Below are 16,228 nucleotides of genomic sequence, written 5' to 3'. Positions count from 1 at the left end.
GAATCCAAAATTAAGAATATTTTTCATTCTTGCAAGTAATAATGAGTTAGGTTACTATTGTTACCAAACAAAAAAAATGCTGATTAAATGAAGCAGCCTTGCTGTGGATGTGTCTTGCTGCATTGCTTCTGACCCAAGGCAGTGGGCAAGATGCAGAGATGACCTGTCATCCATGAGGAGCCAAGTTGAACGGGAGTGGAATTATGCCTTCGGACTTTGGTTACCTCCCTGGTAAGATGGAAAGAGCCCTTGGTATATACGAGTATATGTATGAAAATTGTGGCAGCTCTTCCCCCGCAAAATACAATTAGGTAAATACACACACACACACATATATATATATATGTATATAACCAATTCAAAATTTTGTTTAACAGCATGATTTTTAAAATTTATTTTTATAGTGTATGCTTTCTGTTTACTAAAAAAAATGCTTATTGCACTTTAATAATTTCATTTATATATCAATTTTTTGCTACTGCTGTGTGACAAAGTAGTTTCAGTGGGCCCCCAGTTATGGGCCCCAAGGCCAATGGTCTATTATGCCTGTTGTTAAATACGGCCCAGGCTGCAATAAAACTTGATACAGAAGTTGAAAAACATACAGTAAGAGGCTTTAAAGAGACTACACTGAAATAGGTAAAAGACATTTCAAGTGGCATACATCTGAGAACAATCATGAATGATGTAAAATCAGACTGGAGAAGAGTGACTAGTGGAGTACCACAGGGTTCAGTTCTGGTACCTGTTATATTCCTATTGTGTATATATGGTATGAGTGGAATAAATAGTTATGCAAACTTAACTGCAAATGATGCTAAGATCATGAAGGAAGTGAGAAACAAAGGGTACAAACTGCTACTGGAAAACCTAGAATAGAACCAGTTGAAGAAATGTAAAAACTTCAAATGAGACAAAAGCAAAAAGACAGTATTAAGGTGGGAAATTAAATAGTAGCAAAGGCAAAGGAGAAAATGGTTCTTAAGGATTTTAATCAGGAATGATCTGTTGCCAGAAAGTCATATTGAAGAAAATCACAGACTTAAAAATTGGCATTTCATTACATGGTCATGGTGAATAATATTGAGAGTGCAGTTTATCCAAGATTGAAATAGGCAGCTGTAGCAGTGGTGTCACCACACCTAAAGATATAAGAAAAATAGAGGAAATACAAAAGGCAGCAACCAAATTGATCCTAACCCAAGACATATAAGGAAATACTGAGAAAACTGGGACTTCCCACATTTTAAGAATGAAGAGAGACAAAAGGGGAGGAATGCTGGTGTGATAGATATGATAAATTCAACATACATATACCTTATAAGGGAGGTAGCCAAAAAACAAAGGCATAAAATCCACTCCCACCCATTCCATCCCCATATACTCCACTCCCATCCACCCCCTCCCTCCCTCTTATCTTGGTTCCTCCTGGATGACGGGTCATCCCTGCATCTCGCCCACTGCCCTGGGTCAGAAGCAGTGTCGCAGGACACAGCACATCCACAGCAAGGCCACTTCATTAAATAATTGTAATTTGATATCAGATTGTGAAGTGGGTTATTGATATGCGATGATTATATAGGGGTTTGACTTTGAAATTAATTCTGTCTCTGGGATTTGTGCATAACTTCCAAAATACACTAAATGAAAGTCCATTAAATTGGGGGCTGAGTGTATTAAAAAAACAAGAAAAAATAAATAAAAAATAAAATAAGATAAAATAGATAAATGAATATTAATATATATATATATATATATATATATATATATATATATATATATATATATATATATATACATTTTTGGCAGCACTTCAACTCTGGTGTGATAGATGATAGAATAGGAGATGGGACCCCATGAACATTGCTTCCTTCCTGTATACTACAATTAGGTACAGTTATGTAAATATACATCCATGCATTGGAGAGATATGGTTCTCTCCTGTCTCACTGGCAGATCCACAACAAGCAGGTATTTTTATCATATGTGTGTATTGTACAACATATATGTTTATATAAGTGATGTGGGTGGGAAGAGGAAAGAAATGTTTTCATCCAAATTTATTCCTGACTAGTTTTGCTTAAAGAGCTTACTCAAAGGTATTCTTTTGAGAAAGCATCCCTTATTGCATAAGCAGATGATCCTCAGCCCACTCAAGAAACTCTGGCCTCAGCCCTCCCTGTAGTAGGCCATGATTATGCTGTAAAAGCAAAAGAAGTAACTAGAGTAACCTATGCAACAAAATTTTGTGACATCAGTCACCTTAAATTCCTTCATTTTCTGTCATGCCAACTTGGTCAATCGCTGCTCTTATGATGCTCGTATGATGTTCTTATGATGCCCAGACCACACTGGACTACTTGGAGAAGGTGTTCCACAGTACAACAAAAGTCCATCACAAAGACACAATGTAGGGAAAAGGATAACAGGATGATAGGGGCCTATTGGTTGGTTGGTAGCTAATCCCATAATAATTTAACATGAGAAGTTGACATTCATAGGAAGAGCTTGAAGAGTTAAATGAAGAAAGAAAGAACTTGGTGAAAATTAAATGGCACCAGTCAGTTGTAGAATCTGCACAGGTATTGCACTTTCGTAAACTATTTGCTAAAACAAATATAAATTCCTTCACTAAGAGTGCAACACCTTTTTTGGATACAGCCAAATAATGGTCTTTCATTCCTTCATTCTGCATGTACAACTGTATATATATGTATATATGAGAAATTCGCTAGTGAACAGCGACATCAATCAGATAATTTTTATGACCGTCGCGCAGAGGATTCGAACCTGCTGCTTTGGGACCGAAGAGGCTCCATCGCCGCTCGCCTTAGTCGAGTGGTCAAGTTGTCTAAGGCGAGCGGCGATGGAGCCTCTGCGGTCCCAAAGCAGCAGGTTCGAATCCTCTGCGCGACGATCATTAAAATTATATATGTATATGTACACACACACACACATGTATATGTATATATATATATATATATATATATATATATATATATATATATATATATATATATATATATAATTTAGCATTACATAGTTACTGAAGAAATAAAATACTCAATTTTCTTTGTATTTTCCCATGAATGGGTCTGTATATCTATAACAAAGGAGTAAACAACCTTAGGAGAGATAAGGAGCATTGAATACGAATACTGGATGCAAAACAAGTAGATGGAGCACAAGAATGTCTAATAGCAATATTAAAAAATGTCAACTTGAACAAAGGAAGACGAGTGTTATGAACAGAATGGAAAAATTGCTGTACAATGATGAAACAGGGTTGTTCAAGTATGCTCACTGCAATGAAATAGTATGGTGTAACAGCACTATTTAGAGGATTTTGTGTCGTCAAGAAGAGTGGAAATATAAACTAGGGACATGTGCATGAAGGTGCAGAAAAAATCGATCAAGGAAATTCTGATTTGAAGGATAGGTGTAAGCAGGGAGAAACTTTAAACATAGGTTTGGTGTATCATTATTTATGGGTTGAGGATTTTTATTCCAACTTTTCTTTTGTTTTCAGGTTTTGGGGATGAATGACCTATAAATAATGGGTACGTTCATGACCCTTGCCAGAGAGCAAAATGCTGTAGATGAAGGTGTATATACATACATAAATATAAATACATACACACATACACACGCGTTATAATATATATATATATATATATATATATATATATATATATATATATATATATATATATATATATATATATATACTGTAGGAATGTGTATGTGTGTATATATTTGTTTATATACCCAGCTTCAGCTCCTTCAGCTACCCCCCTGGATCCGTCACTATGTAAACCTGCTACCCGTCACTATGTAAACCTGCTAGCCAGTGATGTGTTGTGGGTTTCCAGGCAAGGAAACGTGATGTAATCATTATATATATATATATATATATATATATATATATATATATATATATATATATATATATATATATGCACGTGTGTGTATGTATACATGTATATACTTGTGCAAGATATATGTGTGCGTGCGTGCGTTTCACAGCTAATCCCCCTCACAGATGAAATTTCAGATGAATATGATATCTAAGGGCAATGCTGCTATCTTGCACACACACACACACACACACACACACACACACACACACACACACACACACACAATCATTATCCCCTTGCACAAGGAGAACAGTAACTAACGATTTGTAGTTTTATTGAAACTTTAAAGCTCTCAGCGGTGATCGATCTCGGGACAAGTTGCAAGCCCTCGCGACCGTTACTGCATCAGCAATCCGTGTATGTGTATATGCTTGCGTGTTTATGTGTATGTGCAGGTTGTATATGCTCACCCTTTTGCAATTTCTTTTACATGAAATCAGCGTTTCTTCACTTCTGATCTGCTTCTTTAATCTATTTGACGGGATCATTCTGCTGGTTTGACTTTGCACACACAACACGACGGGAAAAGGAAGGCGTCAGTGGAAAGTCGTTCGCCAGAGGAATCGAGCGAGATGAGTCGTTTTTGCACGTACTGCTGCTGGCAAACTGCGATGAAGCCTTCAGGTACGTTACAGACTCCTGTGCATCTGTTGGAGCTGCGGCCGATAGACAAAAGAAACCTGGTTAGTCTTCATTGGAAAAAGATTATGTAATTATGCATCTGGAAAGGGAATGGCCCAGGAAAGTAACGGTAAAAGCTAATGAGAGAATGGAAGAGGAACACGGGTTGATGTACTAAATACCATGTGACCCATCACATTTATTTTTGGCAAGTCCGAGAATTTTATTTTTCCTTTCGATTCCTGAAAGATGGACTACTCGGGATTCACCTGTCAGCTGAATAGAATAATTTTATTTTTGCTACAGATATCTGTAATGTCTTGCTGCATTGCTTCTGACCCAGATAGCGGGAGGGGCATAGAATAGTCTTTCATCCTCAAGGACCTAAGATGAAAGGGAAACAGTGGGTGAAGTTTAAAGGGTGGCTAGCTCCCATATAAGGGGGAAGAAACCTTTAGGTGCATAAACACATGCGCTGTGCACATTGGCATAGGAAGAATTAGGGTCGAATGGCAGCATGTCACTGCAATGGCATAAAAACAAATAACGATAATAATAATGATAATAATAACAATGATAATAATAATAATAATAATGATAATAATAATAATAGTCAACAACAACAACAATAATAATAATAATAATAATTATTATTATAATAATAATAATAATGATAATAATAATAATAATAATAATAATAATAATTTCCTCTCATCATTCACCCGTAGGCGTCGTCCATAAATTCATAGTCGAAATTCGGTCGAAGCGACTCCATACGAAAAGATACGGTCTTCCAGAATTTAGCTGACCAAGATAATGAACACATTCCCGTGTATCAAGGGAAACGAGAACGGAGAAGACGAGAGAATACTTACATGCACTTTTCGCTACGAACTAGTTGCGTGTATTGTGGGTTGACTTCGTTCAGGTTGACCAGGAACTTCCAGTCGCCCTGATTGTTGCGGGCGGCTTGGGGCGTGATGTAGTCCGCCCGCACGGGGCACAAGTCCATCTCGGCGCTCTGGCGCCGCTGCCTCGAACTTCGCACAAACCTGTGGAACAAGAAGATGATTGGACGTGGAAGGACTCGAGAGGAGTGTGATCAGGGTAGTATAAATATATATATATATATATATATATATATATATATATATATATATATATATATATATATATATATATATGTATATATATATATATATATATATATATATATATATATATATATATATATATATATATACACATACATATTGACAAAATAAGATGAGGTGGCAAATGAAACGTTATGAAGTTTTATTCAGTAACAGACGTTTAAACACTAGGCCTTCTTCAGAGTCCACTGAAGAAGGCCCAAGAAATCGAAACGTTTGTCAGTGAATTATGTTTCATTTGCCACCTCATCTCGCACAGTAACGAGGTGTATCATCAATGTAGAAAGAGAATATTTTCTATTAAGTGGCGTGATAAGAATATATTTACCTATACGTAAATACCTATCCATAAATGATTATATATTGATATTCCATACTGCTAAAAATAAACTATACTATAAAACCATTTTTCTTTTAAAAACAATATAAACACTGCTAGCACGAGTGATGAAACATATAAAACACAACGAAACAGCACGAGGATGTTATGGTTATATATTTTTTTTAGGATTGGGCGATGTTTAATTACTACAAGAGCTTCTAATGATAGTAATCATAGTTGATATTTGTTAGTTAAATAACGCCACTTACATTGGCAATAGCCAACGCCATCCACAAGGATAGCGCCGATCAGTACACAATGAGGTTTGAACAGTCGGTGAGGTCGGAATGTCAACTTGACCAGGCCTGTATTTAGTAACATGCGAGACCATTCCTGTCAATACATTCACAGGATTATGGATAAAAAATTGAGGTAATTGAACAAACAGATAAGAACTATGATTTACTAATGTTAGAAGCTGTAGCAAATAAAAAAAACATCGCGTCGTTTTAGTGTATAATTCGTTGTTTTTCTGTTTCGTCATGAGTCGTGTTTTTTTTTATAGTTTCAGTTTGTACATAGAGGTAGGCTACACTTATTTTTCTCATGTTAGATACAGAACATGATTCTCCTTGGAGACTAAACTGATGATGTACATCGTAATTGTGCTAAACGGCTGTTGACACAAAGAACTGTGAAGATGTTCGTGATGGGATGGGCCGTACAATATATATATATATATATATATATATATATATATATATATATATATATATATATATATATATATATATATATATATATATATATATATATATATATATACACGCACATATTTTTATTTTAGAAGTGCACATCTACGTAATACAGCATTAGAAAATTAAATATCAATTTTGTAAATTATAATACATCAACATAATATACATTTTTCTTGGCGGAAATAAATAACAGAAAACGTTGCTAAAAGCGATATACAAACGAACGGATTCGCGGCGACTCCCCGAGACGCCATCTTTGTTTTGATAGGTTCGAAGGTCGAAGACGACGGCAACCCTAATGAGCTCTAGAATTACAGGTACTGGATAACTAAATGCAGGTTAGGTTAGGTAGGTTAGGTTGGGTTAGAATAGACAAATTTATCATACTTTAATATCTTCGACCTCCGCATCTGCCAAAACAAAGATGGCGTTTCAAGCAGTCACAGTGGCTACTTTCATTTGCGTATCGCCTTTGTGATTTCTGCCAATAAAACGTACATTACGTTGATGTATTATGGTTAACAAAATCAATATTTAATTTTCTATTGCTATATCGCGTAGGTGCACACTTTTAAAATTTTACTCCTATACATATACATATGCATATATAAACATATATGCATTACATACCATATGTGCAAATACACACACACACACACACACACACACACACACTTCAACGAATGGACGGCTTAGAAGACGTTCTGAAGAAAATTGAAGTTTTGTGGATCCCAACGCAAAGAGAAGTGCCTATTGTATTTACAGGGTGGGGGGAAATTGCTCGTGGGGTAGTAGGAAAGTAGGGAAAGAGGAAAAGGGGAGGGATTACTGAGGAAAATGGAAGGAAATGAAGAAGGAGTAGACTTGGCCCAGGCAGACAGGCGAAAGGTAAACAAACGACCCCCCGACGACGATGAAATGTCTAATAAAAATGTAAAGATTAGAAGTATAGATAAGAGCAATACAGTAGAAAGTGATGAGAATATTTTCCAGGGATTTAAAGAGGGTGGGGGGGACACTACCCCCCCCCCACCCCCACCCCGACTGACAAGACTAGAAGAGAAGGTCGATAAGATGATCGAGGACTTGGAGCGTAGGTTCGGTCATGTTAACAATATTATACGGAGAGTTGAAAAATTGGAAGAACTAGAGAAGGCGAACAAAAACTTAACTAAGGAAATTGAAGAATTAAAAAAACAGTTAAAAGAAGTAAAAGATGAGAATAAAGTCTTAAAGGAGAATAATAAAGAGAACAAGGAGGGTTGGAAAAAAATCAAGAAAATAGCAAAGTTGCATTCACTGACATAATCAGACAGCAAATGAATGAACAAACTGAAAACTCAGTTATTAAAGTGATGAGACAGAAGGAGAATATAGTAAGAGACTCAGCAGACAAAAATAAATGTATAATTATATTAGGAATGGAAGAGAAACATAACCCAGATAGAACCACAAGAATCAAAGAGGAAAATGAAAAAGTAAGAAATTTACTAGAATTAGTTCAGGAAGATGAACCAGAAATAATGAAACAAATCGAAGAGAAATTCAGGCTCGGGAAATATAGTACAGACAAGACCAGACCAATTAAGATTAAATTCAGGTCACAAACTACGGCTGAGAATATCTTATCCAAAACAGGGAAACTAGCAACAAGTGAACAATATAAAAAGGTATGGATAAAAAGAGAAATGAATAAAGAGGAAAGAGAGGAAGAAAAACAGAAAAGACTTGAAGCAAAGGAAAAAAACGAGAGAAGAACGGAGTCAGAAAAAGAGAGATTCTATTGGAGAGTAGTGAATATGAAACTAAAGAAAGTCGACATACAAGAGAAAAACAAAAGGGAAACAGAGAACACAATGGAAGTGGCAGAAAACTAAGAGTGTCTTACACAAATATAGATGGATTAATAACAGGATTGAATGAGCTGAATGATTATTTGAAAGAAAAAGAACCAGACATAATGGGAATTGTAGAAACAAAATTAAAAGGTCCACTACCACCCAACTGTGTAGGACATGATGCATATAATTATTGGATTAGAAACAGAGTGAAAAAGGAAGGGGGTGGAGTTATGTTCCTGACTAAGAAGGATATAAACGTGAAGTGTGTCACATATGGAAAGAATACAGTAAAGATGATAATGATGGAAGTAGAAGACAGAGATAAGAAGAACAGAAAGTTTGTGATAAATTATGTGCCCCCGAAAACAGCCTCATGGGAAGAGAGTGAACATAAAAGTATGTTAGAGGACACAAAGATAACATTAAACAAGATAATGGAAGAGGGAGGAAAAATAGTTATGATGGGCGACTTTAATTGCAAAGAAATCTGCTGGGAAGAAATGACAGTAAAGGGTGGAGACGGCTGATGGGGAAACGCTCTACTTGAGATGGTTACTGACCATACAATGACACAATGGATACAGGAGAACACTAGGTATAGAAATGAAGAAGAGCCATCGAGACTAGACCTAGTAATTACATCCGAACCTAGAATAGTGGACAAAATTGAATATAAAACACCAATAAGTAAAAGTGACCACATATTGATTGAACTGGAACTTAATGAAGAAAAATATATGAAAAGAAATGAACAATATAGAAAAGGAAGAATGATGTATGAAAAAACAAACTTTGATAAAATAAGAGAATTCTTTCAAAAGGTAAACTGGGAAGAAATATACAAAGAAGAAACAACAGTAGAAGAGAAATGGAATATTTTGACAAAAATTGACAAAAAAGGAGTGGAAAAGTATGTCCCAAGACAAAAACAAGAAAAAGAATATGTAAATTGCTGGTACAACAAAAGTTGTAGGGAGTTAAAAGACAAAAGAGACAAAGCCTGGACCAGATGGAAAAAAGACAGAAGACCTGAAAAATGGAAAATATATACCAGTTATAGAAATGAATATGTACAAACGTGCAGAGAGGAAAAGAGAAAATATGAAAAAGATATCATAGAAAAGTGTAAAGATCAACCAAAACTATTCTACAGATTTGTAAACAATAAACTGAAAAACAAACAAGACTTGGAGAAATTAAGACAGGAGGGAGTTGAATACACTGAGGAAATGGAAATGGCGGAAATTATGAACAAACATTTTAAATCAGTGTTTACAAGGGAGAACATACAACCTGAAGAGAACGAATGGAAAGAGAAAGTCCCCCCTATGGAAGAAATAGAAGTAACAAAAAATGAAATATTAACACACTTGAGTAATCTTGATGTCAGAAAATCGCATGGACCAGATGAAATAGCAAACTGGATACTAAAAGAATGCAGGAATGAACTGGCAGACAAAATACATAGCATACTAAATAGTTCCTTGAAAGAAGGAAAAGTTCTAGAAGATTGGAAAAAAGCAAATATAGTACCTATATATAAAGGAGGAAATAAAGAAGAACCTACCAACTATAGACCAGTCTCTCTAACAAGTACAATAGCAAAAATTTGTGAAAGAATTATCAAAAGTAGATGGGTAAAATATTTAGAAAAAAAAAAAACAAAGTGTTAAATCCAAGGCAATTTGGATTCAGACAAGGACGATCATGCGTCACCAATTTAATATGTTTCTATTCAAGGCTAATAGATATAATACAAGAAAGAGATGGATGGGCGGACTGTGCATTTCTAGATCTAAAGAAAGCTTTTGACAAAGTACCACATAAGAAGTTGCTTAAGAAATTAGAAACTGAAGGAGGAATACAGGGCAAACTACTAAATTGGATGGAGTACTTTTTGCAAGAAAGAAAAATGAGAGTAGTGATAAGAAACCAGCACTCAAAATGGGATGAAGTAATAAGCGGTGTTCCGCAGGGAACAGTTCTGGCCCCAATAATGTTTGCTATATATATTAATGATATGGATGAAGGAATTGAAAGCTATATGAGCTTCTTTGCAGATGATGCAAAACTACTGAAAAGAGTGAAAACTGAAGAAGATTGTGAATCACTACAGAGAGATCTAAATAAAGTACAAGAATGGAGTAGGAAGTGGGAGATGGAGTTCAATACAAAAAAGTGTAGTATAATGGAATTTGGAAAAAGCAAAAACAGAATAACAGGAGCATATAAATTGGGAGAAGAAGGAATAAAAAAAGTAGAAAATGAGAAGGACCTGGGAGTCATTGTTATGAATAATATGTCACCTGAGAAACATATAAATAAGATTTTTGGAGAAACTTATAATCTAATAAGAACAATCAAAGTTGCATTTACATACCTGGATGAAGAAATGGTGAAGAAAATCCTAATCACCCTGATAAGACCAAGATTGGAATATGCAGCAACGATATGGTCACCAAGTACAAAAAAATGTATAAAAAAACTTGAAAGAATACAAAGAGCAATTACAAAATTGGCACCAACACTCTCAAAACTATCATATGAAGAGAGACTAGAAAAACTTGAACTACAGACACTAGAGCCAAGAAGAGAGAGAGGAGATTTGATAGCTATTTACAGAATCATGAAAGGCATAGAAATTACTGACAGAGAGAATCTGATAAAATGGGATGACAGAAATACTAGAGGACACGGAAAGAAAATAAAAAAAGACAGCTATAGAAGAGATTTGAAAAAGAACAGCTTTCCTCACAGAGTAATAGACAGTTGGAACAAGTTAGATGAGAAAGTGGTGTGTGCAAAAACAATACATGAATTTAAAAATAGTTTAGATAAAATGAGATATGAAGACGGGACCACACGAGCATAGCTCCCCTTCCCGTAAAATACAACTAGGTAAATACAACTAGGTAAAAATATACACACACACACACACACATATATATATATATATATATATATACATATATGTATATATATATATATATATAATACATATATATATATATATATATATATATATATATATGTATATATATATGTATATGTATATATATTATGGGAGAGGGGGAGGGGAAACACGGGTCTTTGTCTGAATATCGAGTTTATTCCTGACCGGTTTCGCTTACATTAGCTCCTCTGAAGAAGCTAATATAAGCGAAACCAGTCAGGAATAAACTCGATGTTCAGATAAAGACCCGTGTTTTCCCCTCCACCTTTCCCATAATTTGTCCCAATGTCTCTGGTCTACATATATATATATATATATATATATATATATATATATATATATATATATATATATATATATATATATATATATATATATATATATATATATACCTACAGTATGTACAAATGTATAAACATATATACATGTATATACCTACAGTACGTGCAGATATACAGAACATGTACAAATATATACATAGTATATATATATATATATATTATATATATATATATATACATATATAAACGCACGCACACACACACACACACACACACACACACACACACACACACACACACACACACACACACACACACACACACACACACACACACACACACACACACACACACACACACACACACACACACACACACACACTTCAACGAACGGACGGCATAGACGACGTTTTGAAGAAAAAGTGAAATTTCGTGGATCCCAAAGCAAAGGAAGTACCTATTGTATTTGCAGGGTGGGGGGGAAATTGCTCGTGGTGTAGGGAAAGTAAGGAAAAAGGAGAAGGGGAGGGATTACTGAGGGAAATGGAAGGAAATGAGGAAGGTGAGGACTTGGCCCAGGCAGGCAGACGAAATCTAAACAAACGAGGGCCGGACCAATTTAGCGATGATGAAATGTCTAACAAAAATGTAAAGATTAGAAGTATAGATAAGAGCAATACAGTAGATGATGATGAGAATATTTTCGAGGGATTTAAAGAGAGTGGGGGGGACACAAACTAGAAGAGAAACTCGATAAGATGATCGAGCACTGGGAATTTAAGTTCGGTCACGTTAACAACATTGTGCAGAGAGTTGAAAAATTGGAAGAACTAGAGAAGGCGAACAAAAACTTAACTAAGGAAATTGAAGAATTAAAAAAACAGTTAAAAGAAGTGAAAGAAGAGAATAAAGTCTTAAAGGAGAATAATAAGGAGAACAAGGAGGGTTGGAAAAAAATCCAAGAAAATAGCAAAGTTGCATTCACTGACATAATCAGACAGCAAATGAATGAACAAACTGAAGACTCAGTTATTAAAGTGATGAGACAGAAGGAGAATATAGTAAGAGACTCAGCAGACAAAAATAAATGTATAATTATATTAGGAATGGAAGAGAAATATAACCCAGATAGAACCACAAGAATCAAAGAAATTTACTATAATTAGTTCAGGAAGTTTTAAAATATAATTAAACAAATAGAAGAGAAATTCAGGCTCGGTAAATATAGTACAGACAAGACCAGACCAATTACGGCTGAGAATACGGCTGAGAATACGGCAGAGAATATCTTATCCAAAACAGGGAAACTAGCAACAAATGAACAATATAAAAAGGTATGGATAAAAAGGGAAATGAATAAAGAGGAAAAAGAGGAAGAAAAACAAAAGACTTGAAGCTAAGGAAAAAACGAGAGAAGAACGGAGTCAGAAAAAGAGAGATTCTATTGGAGAGTAGTGAATATGAAACTAAAGAAAGTCGACATACAAGAGAAAAACAAAAGGGAAACAGAGAACACAATGGAAGTGGCAGAAAACTAAGAGTGTCTTACACAAATATAGATGGATTAATAACAGGATTGAATGAGCTGAATGATTATTTGAAGGAAAAAGAACCAGACATAATGGGAATTGTAGAAACAAAATTAAAAGGTCCACTACCACCCAACAGTGTAGGACATGATGCATATAATTATTGGATTAGAAACAGAGTGAAAAAGGAAGGGGGTGGAGTTATGTTCCTGACTAAGAAGGATATAAACGTGAAGTGTGTCACATATGGAAAGAATACGGTAGAGATGATAATGATGGAAGTAGAAGACAGAGATAAGAAGAACAGAAAGTTTGTGATAAATTATGTGCCCCCGAAAACAGCCTCATGGGAAGAGAGTGAACATAAAAGTATGTTAGAGGACACAAAGATAACATTAAACAAGATAATGGAAGAGGGAGGAAAAATAGTTATGATGGGCGACTTTAATTGCAAAGAAATCTGCTGGGAAGAAATGACAGTAAAGGGTGGAGACGGCTGATGGGGAAACGCTCTACTTGAGATGGTTACTGACCATACAATGACACAATGGATACAGGAGAACACTAGGTATAGAAATGAAGAAGAGCCATCGAGACTAGACCTAATAATTACATCCGAACCTAGAATAGTGGACAAAATTGAATATAAAACACCAATAAGTAAAAGTGACCACATATTGATTGAACTGGAACTTAATGAAGAAAAATATATGAAAAGAAATGAACAATATCGAAAAGGAAGAATGATGTATAAAAAACAAACTTTGATAAAATAAGAGAATTCTTTCAAAAGGTAAACTGGGAAGAAATATACAAAGAAGAAACAACAGTAGAAGAGAAATGGAATATTTTGACAAAAATTTACAAAAAAGGAGTGGAAAAGTATGTCCCAAGACAAAAACAAGAAAAAGAATATGTAAAATGCTGGTACAACAAAAGTTGTAGGGAGTTAAAAGACAAAAGAGACAAAGCCTGGACCAGATGGAAAAAAGACAGAAGACCTGAAAAATGGAAAATATATACCTGTTATAGAAATGAATATGTACAAACGTGCAGAGAGGAAAAGAGAAAATATGAAAAAGATATCATAGAAAAGTGTAAAGATCAACCAAAACTATTCTACAGATTTGTAAACAATAAACTGAAAAACAAACAAGACTTGGAGAAATTAAGACAGGAGGGAGTTGAATACACTGAGGAAATGGAAATGGCGGAAATTATGAACAAACATTTTAAATCAGTGTTTACAAGGGAGAACATACAACCTGAAGAGAACGAATGGAAAGAGAAAGTCCCCCCTATGGAAGAAATAGAAGTAACAAAGTATGAAATATTAACACACTTGAGTAATCTTGATGTCAGAAAATCGCATGGACCAGATGAAATAGCAAACTGGATACTGAAAGAATGCAGGAATGAACTGGCAGACAAAATACATAGCATACTAAACAGTTCCTTGAAAGAAGGAAAAGTTCCAGAAGATTGGAAAAAAGCAAATATAGTACCTATATATAAAGGAGGAAATAAAGAAGAACCTACCAACTATAGACCAGTCTCTCTAACAAGTACAATAGCAAAAATTTGTGAAAGAATTATCAAAAGTAGATGGGTAAAATATTTAGAAAAAAAAAAAACAAAGTGTTAAATCCAAGGCAATTTGGATTCAGACAAGGACGATCATGCGTCACCAATTTAATATGTTTCTATTCAAGGCTAATAGATATAATACAAGAAAGAGATGGATGGGCGGACTGTGCATTTCTAGACCTAAAGAAAGCTTTTGACAAAGTACCACATAAGAAGTTGCTTAAGAAATTAGAAACTGAAGGAGGAATACAGGGCAAACTACTAAATTGGATGGAGGACTTTTTGCAAGAAAGAAAAATGAGAGTAGTGATAAGAAACCAGCACTCAAAATGGGATGAAGTAATAAGCGGTGTTCCGCAGGGAACAGTTCTGGCCCCAATAATGTTTGCTATATATATTAATGATATGGATGAAGGAATTGAAAGCTATATGAGCTTCTTTGCAGATGATGCAAAACTACTGAAAAGAGTGAAAACTGAAGAAGATTGTGAATCACTACAGAGAGATCTAAATAAAGTACAAGAATGGAGTAGGAAGTGGGAGATGGAGTTCAATACAAAAAAGTGTAGTATAATGGAATTTGGAAAAAGTAAAAACAGAATAACAGGAGCATATAAATTGGGAGAAGAAGGAATAAAAAAAGTAGAAAATGAGAAGGACCTGGGAGTCATTGTTATGAATAATATGTCACCTGAGAAACATATAAATAAGATTTTTGGAGAAACTTATAATCTAATAAGAACAATCAAAGTTGCATTTACATACCTGGATGAAGAAATGGTGAAGAAAATCCTAATCACCCTGATAAGACCAAGATTGGAATATACAGCAACGATATGGTCACCAAGTACAAAAAAATGTATAAGAAAACTTGAAAGAATACAAAGAGCAATTACAAAATTGGCACCAACACTCTCATAACTATCATGTGAAGAGAGACTAGAAAAACTTGAACTACAGACACTAGAGCAAAGAAGAGAGAGAGGAGATTTGATAGCTATTTACAGAATCATGAAAGGCATGGAAATTACTGATAGAGAGAATCTAATAAAATGGGATGACAGAAATACAAGAGGACACGGAAAGAAAATAAAAAAAGACAGCTATAGAAGAGATTTGAAAAAGAACAGCTTTCCTCACAGAGTAATAGACAGTTGGAACAAGTTAGATGAGAAAGTGGTGTGTGCAAAAACAATACATGAATTTAAAAATAGTTTAGATAAAATGAGATATGAAGACGGGACCACACGAGCATAGCTCCC

At 34.8% G+C, this 16,228-nt stretch overlaps 1 protein-coding gene across 3 annotated transcripts in view; it reads right to left on the bottom strand.

Moving 5' to 3' along the window:
* Positions 1–3,844: 3,844 nt before the first annotated feature.
* The window catches only part of LOC143029848 (neurotrophin 1-like), a 192,762-nt gene continuing 180,378 nt past the window's right edge, over positions 3,845–16,228 (bottom strand). For all 3 annotated transcript variants that reach the window (XM_076192948.1, XM_076192947.1, XM_076192949.1), the window contains exons 5-6: positions 5,417–5,593; positions 3,845–4,576 (exon numbers count right to left, since the gene is read on the bottom strand). In XM_076192948.1, the coding sequence (XP_076049063.1) occupies positions 4,405–4,576; positions 5,417–5,593 (349 nt within the window). In that variant the 3' untranslated portion in view covers positions 3,845–4,404. The remainder of the gene's footprint in view (positions 4,577–5,416; positions 5,594–16,228) is intronic.

Source organism: Oratosquilla oratoria, chromosome 11 (assembly GCF_046742065.1).
Source record: "Oratosquilla oratoria isolate Oo_2021 chromosome 11, ASM4674206v1, whole genome shotgun sequence".
Taxonomy (NCBI): Eukaryota; Metazoa; Arthropoda; class Malacostraca; order Stomatopoda; family Squillidae; genus Oratosquilla; species Oratosquilla oratoria.
Note: the sequence above shows the minus strand (reverse complement) of the source record. Positions and strands in the feature narration are given on the sequence as shown.